This window comes from Hippopotamus amphibius, chromosome 8 (assembly GCF_030028045.1).
Source record: "Hippopotamus amphibius kiboko isolate mHipAmp2 chromosome 8, mHipAmp2.hap2, whole genome shotgun sequence".
NCBI classification, from domain to species: domain Eukaryota; kingdom Metazoa; phylum Chordata; class Mammalia; order Artiodactyla; family Hippopotamidae; genus Hippopotamus; species Hippopotamus amphibius.
The window spans coordinates 102,151,425-102,163,587 of NC_080193.1; the positions used below are offsets into that span (position 1 = coordinate 102,151,425).

Below are 12,163 nucleotides of genomic sequence, written 5' to 3' on the forward strand. Positions count from 1 at the left end.
TCCCTTTAGAAACAAAGAACATAGTTGTAGGCATACAGTTCGGATATTGAGAAATTTTCCGAATATAACAGTTTAAGGCAGATACCACAGGACACCAACCTACACAACCAATATTCACTCAGTCATTTAACTGCTTTTTAAGTCCATCAGCCATTTCTCGGCACTTAGCCACATCTGAATTACCAACATGTCAATCAAAGATTTCAACTCCTAAAGGTTCCATGTGGACCATTTAATTTTTACTTAAAAGAATGACTCCATTTCTTACGAATTCTCATGAAAAGGTCTAAGCCAGCATTTTCGAGTCAAGCATAAAAATCCTATGAGGTTTGTTAAAGATGCATAATCCAGGTCCCACCTACCTCCATATTTTTATTCATTAGGCCTGGGATGGGACCTGGGAGTCTGCAGTTTTAACTAAAAACACAGATGATTATGATGCAGGAAGTCTATGAAACACATGTGGAGAAATACTGCTTAAACTCTCTGGCACCAGTCAAGCTTTTAGACTTACATGGTGAAAAAAATAAATAAGCAGTTGCTAAAACGGAGTTTTCAATTACTGTCACAAAAGCTGATAGGAGATGGACAGCTGAGATCTCGTAGTAAAGAAGGTGAAGGGATTCAAAAAGAAAGCTCTTTGTGTGGCAAAATTATTCAGAATTTAGGTTAAAGGAAGCACTGACAGGAGGGACACACAGAGGAACAGAAGGATGCCATATTTCAAAATGATTCTAAGATGTTCATGATGGATGAAAAAGATACATTATGTGAATCACACAAGGCTGGACAATCTCCACATTGTATTTTTCTTTTCATAGTGAGAAAAAGTCAGAGAGTGGCTCTTAGATTTACAGCGATAGTGAGATTGGGAGGTGAGGTTTATATAAGTACTATCAACCTCTCCTCAAATAATGCTCCCTGTTTAATTTGCTCAGTTTCATACATACATGCAACCCTGTAGCCATCACTTACAAAGCAAGGGGCCACAGCTTCTGAAAACACAAGGCTGTAATACTTGCTGAGCAGATTTTCAGTCTAAAACGAAGAGTATCTGACTAGAGTACCAGCCAACACAAATATATGAACACAGAAGATTGCATACCAAGGGTACCAGATGCTGTTTAAAATTCTGCTTCTTCCCTGATCTTCATCACAATAACATGTTTCTGCAAAGTAATACAGTTCTCTTCTCTACATTGGCAGGAAAATATTTTTAAAAATTGTTTAAAGAACTGGAAAGGGAGGGAGGGAATACGGGGATATGTGTATAAAAACAGATGATTGAACTTGGTGTACCCCCCCAAAAATAATAAATAAAATTAAAGAACTGGAGACTAAAAGTAGATAAAAACTGAAGGCAATTTGAAAGAAGGAAACCCACCTTGTATTGAAATCCATGGTCTACCTTAAATAAATACGCCGCTAAATTCAATGTGTGACACTGTTTACAGGTTCAAAAATAACCACAGGTGATACGTTGGGGACAACTGAGGAAATGTGAATAACTGGATATTAGTTTATATTAAGCATAACTGTAATTTTCTTTGGTGTGACAATGGTATTGTGGTTATGTAGGAGTGGTTGCTTTTACTGTGGTTACTTTTAGGAAATGAATATTAAACTGTATTTAAGGTTAAATGTCATGTCTGCAACTTACTTTCCAACAGTTCAGCAAAAACTAACCCCAACACACACAGACAAAGCAAAATGTTCACTCTAGGATCTAGTGATGGATCTATGGGTGGTCACTGTACTGTTCTTCAGCCTATTTGAAAATTCTCATAATGAAAGTTTTTTGAGGGAGGGATGGTGGGGGATACTTACGAGCATTCCTCAAAGACTTTGACCCTCTCACAGCCCTCAGGAGGTTCCCTTTTGAACATGTAACTGTTGTTAGGTTTCGGTGAGGTTGCATATTTGGGCAAAGGAGAGTTGTTCCCATTATCTGCAAGAAATGACATGCTGGATTACTGAGAAACACATGTACATGCCTGCACCGTCATACTGTATTTGTTGTTCTTGGCCTCCCCCTACATCAAGAACTACTTGAGGGTAGGAATAGTGCTTTATTTACCCACATCACCCCAATAGCTAACACAATTCCTGGTAAAGAGGAGATAATTAATGTTTATTCAATAAATGCATAAAGAAGAGATTTTAATTTCTATTCTACTTACAATTACTACAGCCTAGGCCTGTATCACTTACTTCTCAGCAGTGAGCACTGATCTATGTTGCTGCCTTATTTCTACTCTATACACAGCACACGGACTCAAATGCCACTTCTACTCTTCCCAGGACATGTGACAGCAATGGTTCTTCACCGGCTGCTTACCGTTCACTCCTGGCCTGCCCCTCAGAATCTCTCAATTTGATTTCTCTGCTCCTCCGGTTACAGTCTCTGCTCCAGGTAGTGAGAGCCATATGTACACCATATGCCAAAGACTTTCTTTTGCCTACAAACTTCTCAATACCTAAGAGGTCTGTCTCCGCACATTTTCCAAAACCCCCTTCAAAGTCTAGCTCCAAGTTTTTGAAATCTTTCTAAATTAACCCTACCAATGGGAACACTTTACTCTGGTATTCCTGTTCAGTGCTGATGTCCTCAGTTTCTACTGTATTAACTTGAAATTCTTGTTATGTTACCTAAGTATTCTAAATGTACAGTCAGACTGTGTCAACTAAACTACAATTCCTTGCTGGCAGTAGCACTGTATCCCTTTCTTATAAAAGAAATCAGAGGAGCTAACCAGTCACTGGTCTCCTAAAGTCAAATACAGCAGGACACAAAACTTATGGAGTTTCTATATGTTACCGAAATAAAAGTAGAAAGTATGGAAAATCAGGGGCAGATTTTAATAGCCATGGTTTAGTTTGCAGGGGGAGGGGTACATCTGATTGAGCACTAAGTACCAGGAGCTGCATTCACTATCCCTTTTTTTTTTTTAATTTTATTTACTTATTTATTGGCTGCATTGGGTCTTCGTTGCTGCAGGCTTTCTCTAGCTGCAGCGAGCGGGGGCTACTCTTCCTTGTCGTGTGCAGGCTTCTTATTGTGGTGGCTTCTCTTGCTGTGGAACATGGGCTCTAGGTGTGTGGGCTTCAGTAGTTGTGGCACATGGGCTCAACACTTGTGGCCCGCGGGCTCTAATTAGAGCACAGGCTCAATAGTTGCGGCACACAGGCTTAGTTGCTCCGCGGCATGTGGGATCTTCCTGGAGCAGGGATCAAATCCGTGTCCCCCTGCACTGGCAGGTGGATTCTTAACCACTGTGCCACCAGGGAAGTCCCTCACTATCCCTTTTAATCCTCACAATAAGTATCAGAAGTAGTTAATTATGCCAATTCCTGACAAGAAACACATGGCTCAATCAAAGGATTTAATTCAGTGGGTGTCAAACTTCTGTGCACGTGAATCACCTGGGGGCACCAAAAACTCCTGGTGCCTGTGTCCTGTCCCCAGGGGTTGTGATTTAATTGGTCTGGGCTATTGGTCTGGAATAGCCAGGTTTTATTTAACCTAGAAGATGACAAAAAAGGGTCCAAATAATAAAATTTTACAACTGCCCGTAGTCTGAAATGACTTCTTCAGAAAATCTTATGTCCTCTGCACTTGCCATAGTCTGAGTACTTTAGGTGATTGGCAGTAATGACCAGTTGTCATTGGACATGGAACATTTTAGGACATTCAACACATTGCAAGTAGAAGGTTCTAAATAAAATGACTACTGAACTGAGCTATAGAATTTATTTAATAATAAATATCTTATTACTGCTCTCAAGTTCATGTAGTAATAACTAGGATTAGGCTAACAAAACACTGCCCTGATACAGATAGATGAAAGGTCCTATTTGTTTTAAAAGGTAATAATATTATTAGTAACTAATATGCAAAGTGCTATGTCTCCAATTACTTTCAGAGTTGTGCAAGTGGTTTAATACTATAAGTAGCGCCCCCCCCCCCCCCCCCACCTTTTACTCTAGGCCTGCCTGGAGTAAATCAGTCAATGCACTCATCTTGCACTGATATAAATCAGCTTAATTCTTATTAGAAATATCACAAATATAGATCCTAAAATACACTACTGTAATTTGAAGGTTTCAAGTAGTAAGACAGTAAAAAAACATGACAACTAAGCTGACAGAGAACAAATGCTTTTCAGGACAAATGTTTATCTCATTTATTATACCAAAAAAGGATGTTTCTCACAATAAGGAGCTTGTATTATTAAGTGCAAAAAAAAAAAAAAAGTACAAACAAAAGCCCATAAACCTACCCAACTAGACCATCACCTGAGCACCACAATAAAACCTGTTTTGTACTCCAATTTTTAAAAATCTATGCTTTGAACACATCTCAAAGTAATTATCTTAGTAGCCCTAAGTGCGTGTGCTCTGCTAGCAAATGAACAGAATGCATGGTACAACAAGTGGTATTCACTTATCATCTGATCATCTTGTAGCAAACGCCTCCTGCGTTGTACCTTTATCCCTGGGATCGGCAAGCAGGTCATCAGCCGAACAAGGGCTCTCCTCGCTCCCCTCGTTGGACATGGTGAGGAAGGATGTGGGGGACACAGACTGGGAGCGGCTGCTGTTGTTGCTGCCCCGCTCTGCCCCGCCGGGGGTCTGCGTATCGATGCTGCGTGTGCTGCTGCTCCTCTGCACAAGGGGCGGAGGCGCACGGTGGCCATCTGGAATATCTTGTGGCTGTTATAAAATTTTAAAAACATATGTATATTTGTCATTGATTTTGCATATAATCTATGCACATCCTCCTGTATACTTTTAAACCATCTCTAGATTTTCTTATAATTCCTAATACAATGTAAATGCTATGTAAACAGTTGCTGGTGTGCAACAAATTCAAGTTTTGGATTTTAGAACTTTCCGGGAATTTTTTTTTTTTTTTTTTTTTTTTTTAAGTTTTGGCTGTGCCGCACAGCATGTGGGATCTTGGTTCCCTGACCAGGGGATTGAACCTTTGCCTCCTGCAGTGGAAACACAAAGTCTTAACCACTGGACAGCCATGGAAGTTCCTGTCATTGATTTTGAAATGCACCCAAAAATGCACCCAACGTCAGTCACCCTTCCCGTTGTTTCATAAGATTCAAAAGTCAGAAACACTCTCCTTATCAGGCCTCACAAGAAAGAAGCCTCTGTGTTGCTCTGTGGGGACATGCCTGTCTCATCTGTCCCCCTCTGGACACTGAGTGGCAGAACAGAGCTTCTGTATTCCAGGGGTCTGGCACATGAGTGGTCAGTGCTCGCTGAAGGATGAACTGCACTGAATTACTTATGTGCTAACTATTATTTTTAAAATTATAAAGACAGGCCATTATAAAAGAGGAGAAATCTAAGTGTAACTCTAGATTCCACATTATAAGAAAAGGTTATCCACTGTGTGAACTAGGGATGCTTGATGACAGGCCCTGCTACCTTCTCCGCCTGCCCACTTCCTCCTAAAACAGTGTTCTCAAAGAAACCTTCCTAAATGAGAGAAAGCTTAATCACAGCAGTGCTAATTATAGAGGGAAATCAAGTAGAACATTCAGAGGAAAGCTTGTGTGACTCAGCAGGGAAACCAGCTCCCTGTACACCTTTGGCGCATTTACCCTTATTACATCAGAGAAAGTTTCCCCATCACGCAGTGGAGGAGGGAGGAGGAGGAGAGGGTGTGGGCAGTTGCATTTTCTCTAAGCTAAACCAACCTTTAATCTTAAAGGAGAGAATCTTAGGAGTCAATAAAATACTACTTTAAACTCCCCAATTCCTCTTTCATTGAAGAATGAAAGCTTAAATATACTGTGGCATGGTTTTAAAGATAAACAGGAAATTTTCTCACTGTCATATATGAACCACTCCTATGTATGTCACAGTTAACAGAATACACATTCTTATGTGTATCACAGGTAAGCAGAACTGTGCTTCCATGATACAGTCAACCAAACAGTAACTAACATAAGCAAGAGGTAGATTCATACTTAGCAAGTATTTCATGTCACATCCCTCCCTCCCCAACAAACTAGTAAGCTAAACTTTTGTTAAATGGAGTTACAGGCAATGAGAAGCATATCACCTGTCTAGAGGTTTTTAAATACAGAAAAACAAAAAAGTAGTTTCTGTTCAAGGATTCAAATTTAAGTCACATCAGTTGTCTCTGTGAGATGCAAAGAAATGAAAACTTTCCATTCACTTGCAAAGGTCAAAGTTTTTTAAGAGAGAGAAATTTTCATTCTCAACAAGAAGGAAGAAGTCCATGTAAATATGGAAACCAAAACTGTGAATTTTTTAAATAATTTGAAAAGTTAATGTATAAGGAAGATTTTAAGATACAAGATTACTTACTATAAGTTGTTCTTCCTTTTCCCCAGTCTCTTTAATTATTATTTCAATCTCTTGATTCAATCCTTCCACACTATTCCGGAACCGGGAGCCTGTTGATTTGGTGATGGGAATTACTGGAATAAGTGCACTCTTTGGAACAGGAGCCTTAAGAAAAAATGGTGTGGGGGGGGGAGAAGACACATTTAATATTACCTTTAAGTTCTCTAGATGGAAGCATACTTCCATTTGATATGGGTAACTTTAAAAGAAATCAAAATAAAATTTATAGGCCTCATAAAAAAGTGTGAATAACCAAACCTGCTCCTTGGTATAAATGAAACATAATTTAAAGCTAAAACCCCAGACAATCAAGGTAGAATTTCAGAAGTTTATTCATATCTATGAGGGGCTGTAAAGGGAATGGGGATAAAGGAAAATACTAAAAGAATGTTAACCTCAGATATTCTTTTATGATTATAACAGAGCTCAGACCTCAGAACATAACTTTAAGTCCTCTAGTGCCATAATTATCTCTAGTCCAGGAAATAAACAACAAAAAGTAATTTATCAAAAAAAGAAAAAGAAAAAATATTTTCATGGAAAAACAAAATCACTTCCAAAGTCCATATATGGTAGCAAGATTAGAGAATAACTTTCCTGTGAAATTTATTTATGCTTTCATTGTAATGATTTTAATGTTTTGTTCCAAAGCCTGTCTCTAATTTTTTTTTTTAATTCCCATTGGCACAGCATTTTTTTTGAAAAGAAATAACTGATTATACTGCAGGATATGACTTGGTTTCCCGACAAGATTCTCAAAATAAAATACTAAACAAGAATTGTGAGGTATCTGCCAAAGTTCACAGCAACAGTGCGCGAGAAGATCATCTTCTATGGTCCTGCTTTCTGGTAAAGAAATGTGATTAATCCATCCTTCATTTAGGGAGGGTTCTTTGAAAAACCTCTCTTTCGGGGAAAAGCAGAGGCAAGGAGACAAAGGTAGTAACAGGGCCTCTAATAAGTTACCACTAGTTTCGTTTGATAACCTTGTTGTCTGACACAGAACTTAATGTTATAACTGTATCTCTCCTTTTTCATTCCTGCACAATTCTGTAATTAAAAAAAATAAAAAATAAAAAAAAGCACAACACAAGAACAATCCTGGGAAACCAAGGCAAGAAATTTGTGAGAAAAAAAGTCAAAGGGAAATCAAAGGGAAAGCTTCAATGTGGAGTGCAGAGGCAGCACTTCTTCACTGCTTAAGTTATGATGGGCCCCGAGTCTCACTTCCTCATGTGTGATATGAGAGCACAACACCCCACCCCAGAGACTGGTTTTGAGAATGAAACAAGAGGACAGGGCTGCAGTGCCTGGCCCAGAATGGATGGATCCTCAGTAAACAGCAGCTACAATTTTTATTTTGTGTTTTCCCTATTCTCGTCTTTTCACAAATCTTTTCAAGTACCATTTATTTTCTATATATGGAGTCTCCTAACTTTTCCCCTTTTCAATCCTTCTATTCCTCAGTCTTCTCCCCAAACCCTCAAGCTTCTCATATTACTTATTTCCTTTTCACTTCCGTCTCTTCTTTCTGTCTCATCTTCTAAGTCTCAATATCCACTATCAGAGGAAGGAATATGAAAAATCTTAAAAAGTGTAGATCTTTGGGGCACCGATATACCATTTCCAAAATTGTTTGTTGAGGAAATCTTTGCCACATCAGTAAGTCTATTCTCTTGGTCTATTTCCTCTTCTCTGAAAACCTGTCCTGGTTAGACCCTTTCAGCTTCCGTAAGTGGTAACAACTCTCCACCCAACTTGGCAGGTAGCTAAAACACAACAGCATCACAGATCAAGAACTGGTTGGAATATAAAACTTGAACTCGATGACACTCTATACTTATTACAACTTAAATTTCATATAACCTTGTCTCAGCTAAACTATAAATTCCAAGTAACAAAGAGTGGCCTATAAGGTAAGAACAAGGAGATTTTTAAAAGGTGAATGGGAGAATTTTTTTGCAGATTTACAAACAGAAAATCATGGGAGTAAAATGATTAAAACTCTTTATACGTGTCTTCAAAGGTTTAGCTCTCATGTTTCTTTTGGTTCCCTCTTTCTTCAAATAAAAACATAAATACTGCCTATATGGGAAGAGAATCTTAAAAAAAAAAAAAAAAGAGTGGATATATGTATATGTATAAGTGATTCATTTTGCTGTACACCTGAAACTAATACAACACTGTAAATCAACTATACTCCAATAAAAAAAAAAACATAAATACTATGTTCAGGGGGGAAAAAAAGCAACTAATTTCTCAACATTTTCTGTTCTACCTAATGGAACAAAGCCTCATCTATCCCAGATATTTCACGAAAGTGGAACTAAAGAATGCTCTTCCTTTATCTCTGAAAGTTTATCTGACCAAAAGCCATTGTATATATATACAATACACACATACACACACATATTTATATTTCACATACAAAAAAAGACTATTCTCCCAAAATGTCTAGAGTAAGCTTTATACCAGGGTAGAGGAATCACAGGTGACATATTTTTCTTTTAGATTATTCTTCTACAACCAACCTGAGAGGAGAAACTATGTCTTACTCATCTCCTTATTGCCACTGCCTAACACAGAGTCTAGAACAAACATGATGCTTATTCGACAAGGCTGGTGTTTGTGAACTGAATAGCTGTATCCCCCTAAAATTCACCTATTGAAGCCCTAACCCCCAATGTGGCTGTATTTGGAGATGGGGGCTATAAGGATGTAATTAAGGTTAAATGAGGTGATAAGAATGGGGCCCTGAGCTGACAGGACTGGTGTCCTTGTAAGAAGAAACAAGCGAGAGCTCATTCGCTTGTGCTCTCCTCCCTCTCCCGCTCCGTGCACGCGCACCAAGGAAAAGGCCATCTGGGCAAATAACCTGTCTGCAGCCCAAGGGGAGAGCTCACATCAGACACTAACGTGCTAGCACCTTGACCTTGGACTTCCAGTCTCAAGAGTCATGAGAAAATTAATTTCTGTTGTTTAAGTCACTCAAGCTTATGGTATTTCACTATGGTAGCCTAAGCTGACTGATACACTCACTCTTATTCTTCATTTTTAGTTTTCAACAGTCTAAAGAGACTACTTAAACATAATCCTGAGATACAGTAGCTTGAGAGAACTTGAACACGGCCATGAAAACTTTACCGAGACACTTTTCAACTGGCACTGCTATACTGCAAAAGTAATAAGTATGCACTGAAGAAAGAAAAATAAATGGGATTGTTACTAATTTGATAAATATCCTATCTAGCCCTTTTCCTCTGTGCATATACTTTTAATCAGAAATAAACTGTAACTTGTTTCGTAACTTATTTTACCTCCTATTCCCCTAACATCTTTCTATGCTTTAAAACTCTTATTTACCAAATCATTTTTATAGCTGTATAGTATTTCATTGTATACGTGTATGAAGAAATCAGTGTCCTGTTATTGGACAAGCAGTTTCCAATTTTTCACTATTCACAAAAAAAAATGCTGGGAATTCCCTGGCGGTCTAGTGGTTACGACTCTGAGCTTTCACTGCCAAGGGCTCAGGTGAGATCCCCGGTCAGGGAACTAAGATCCTGTAAGCTGTGTGGCCTGGCCAAAGATAAAAAAAGAAAAGAAAAAAATATGCTTCCATAAACATCCTCTTAGATGAGTATTTGCAAACATATATAAATACTTCCTTAGGATACAATCCTGGGACAGGAAAAACTATTGGCTCAAAATGCAGGAAAGATTTTCAGGATTTTTATTCACATTGCCAAATTGAACAGCAAAATATTTTTACTCCTTACAATATCTGCATTTCCGTGTTCATTACAGCATTTACAATATTTACAATAACCGTGACATGGAAACAACTTATGTGTCTGCTGATGAATGAACGGATAAAAAAAATGTAGTACACACATAAACAATGAAATATTATTCAGCCATATAAGAGGAAATCCTGCCATTTGAGACAACATGGATGGATCTTGAGGTCACTGTGCTAAGTGAAATAAATCAGACAAACAAATACTGTATGTTCTCACTTGCATGTGGAATCTAAAAAAGCCAAAACTCATAGAAACAGGAGTAGATAGGTGGTTGCCAGGGGCAGATGGGTGGTGGAAGAAATGGGTAAAGAGTCAAAGAATACAAACTTCCAGTTACAAGACAAATACGTACTGAGAATTTAATGTACAGCATGGTGACTACAGTTAAAATGACAGTATTATATACTTGGAAGTTGCTAAAAGAATAGATCTTAGAAGTTCTCACCAGAAAAGAAAAAACTACATGAGGTGATAGGTGTCTTAACTAATCTTACTGTGGTAATAATTTCACAATCTATACATATATCAAATCATTACACTGTATATCTTAAATACACAATGTTATGTCAATTATATCTCTATAAATCTGGAGAAAAAGGAAAAGAATGATACAATAGATTTCTTCAAAATTATTTTTTAAAAAAACTTTTGCCCTATGAAAGACACTGTCAAGAGAATGAAAGACAAATTCAGACTGGGAAAAAATATTTGTAACTCAAATAGACAACAAAAGGAGTTGTATTTAGAATATATAAAGATCTCTCCAAACTTAATAATAAGAAAACAAACAGCCTGATTTAAAAATGGGCGAAATATTTGAACATACACTACATTTTGTCAAATATATAGTAGTGTACATTTGAACATACACTACTGTATATCTGACATATACACAGATGTCAAGTAACCATATGAAAAGATATTCATTAATATCAAGATGCAATGTCACTACACATCTATTTGAATGGCTAAAACAAAAAATACTGACAATACCAAGTGCTGATGAGAATGGAACAAACATTCTGGAAAAGTTCTACAGTTTCTTATTAAGTTCAAGATACAATTACTATATGAACAAGCAATCCCATTCCTGAGTATTTTCCCTAGAAAAATGAAAATTTATGTTTATGCAAAATTCTGCAAGAGAATAATTACAGCAATTCTCTTCATAATCTCCAAAACTACTAGAAAATAAAAGGGAACAAACTATTAATATACACAATTTGGATAAATCACAAAGGCACTACCGCTGAGTAAAAGAAGACAGTCTCAAAAAATTACATACTGTAAAATTCCATTCATATGACATTCTCAAAAAGATTTAACACTACAGTGATGGACAACAAATCAGCGATTACAAGAGGTTAAGGAGGGGTGTGTGTGGCTATAAAGGGATAGCATGAGGAAATCTGGGGGGAGGGTGTGGAATTATTCTCATACAATATCCTGTGTCACCGTATCCTGACTGTGGTGGACAGTTACATGAATTTATACATGTATTAAGATTCATGTAGCTGTATGCCAACCACAAAAAAAAAAGTCAATTTTACTATGTGATAATTGAAAAACAAAAGGAAAAGTGACTAGCTAACAGAATCGTTCTGGATCATGCTCCCGTCTGACTACTATTCTCTCCTTAGGTCTTTGCCTAGAGAGAGCTACATGCTGAAATGGATGAAAGGTGGGAAGAATATTTTTTAAAAAGCAGTCCACAGGACTTCCCTGGTGGCGCAGTGGTTAAGAATCTGCCTGCCAATGCAGAGGACACGGGTTCAAGCCCTGGTCCAGGAAGATCCCACATGGAGCAACTAAGCCTATGCACCATAACTACTGAGCCTGTGCTCTAGAGCCTGCGGGCCACAACTACTGAAGCCTGTGCACCTACAGCCCATGCTCCACAACAAGAGAAGCCACCACAATGAGAAGTCCGCACATCACAACCAAGAGTAGCCCCCGCTCGCCAAAACTAG

The 12,163-nt window shown here is 38.0% G+C and overlaps 1 protein-coding gene across 2 annotated transcripts in view; it reads right to left on the minus strand.

Annotated features, from left to right (window-relative positions):
- Positions 1-12,163, minus strand: part of FAM117B (family with sequence similarity 117 member B) — an 83,497-nt gene that overhangs the window by 7,644 nt on the left and 63,690 nt on the right. For both annotated transcript variants that reach the window (XM_057746623.1, XM_057746624.1), the window contains exons 5-7: positions 6,352-6,495; positions 4,488-4,713; positions 1,828-1,948 (exon numbers count right to left, since the gene is read on the minus strand). In XM_057746623.1, coding sequence (XP_057602606.1) covers positions 1,828-1,948; positions 4,488-4,713; positions 6,352-6,495 — 491 coding nt within the window. The remainder of the gene's footprint in view (positions 1-1,827; positions 1,949-4,487; positions 4,714-6,351; positions 6,496-12,163) is intronic.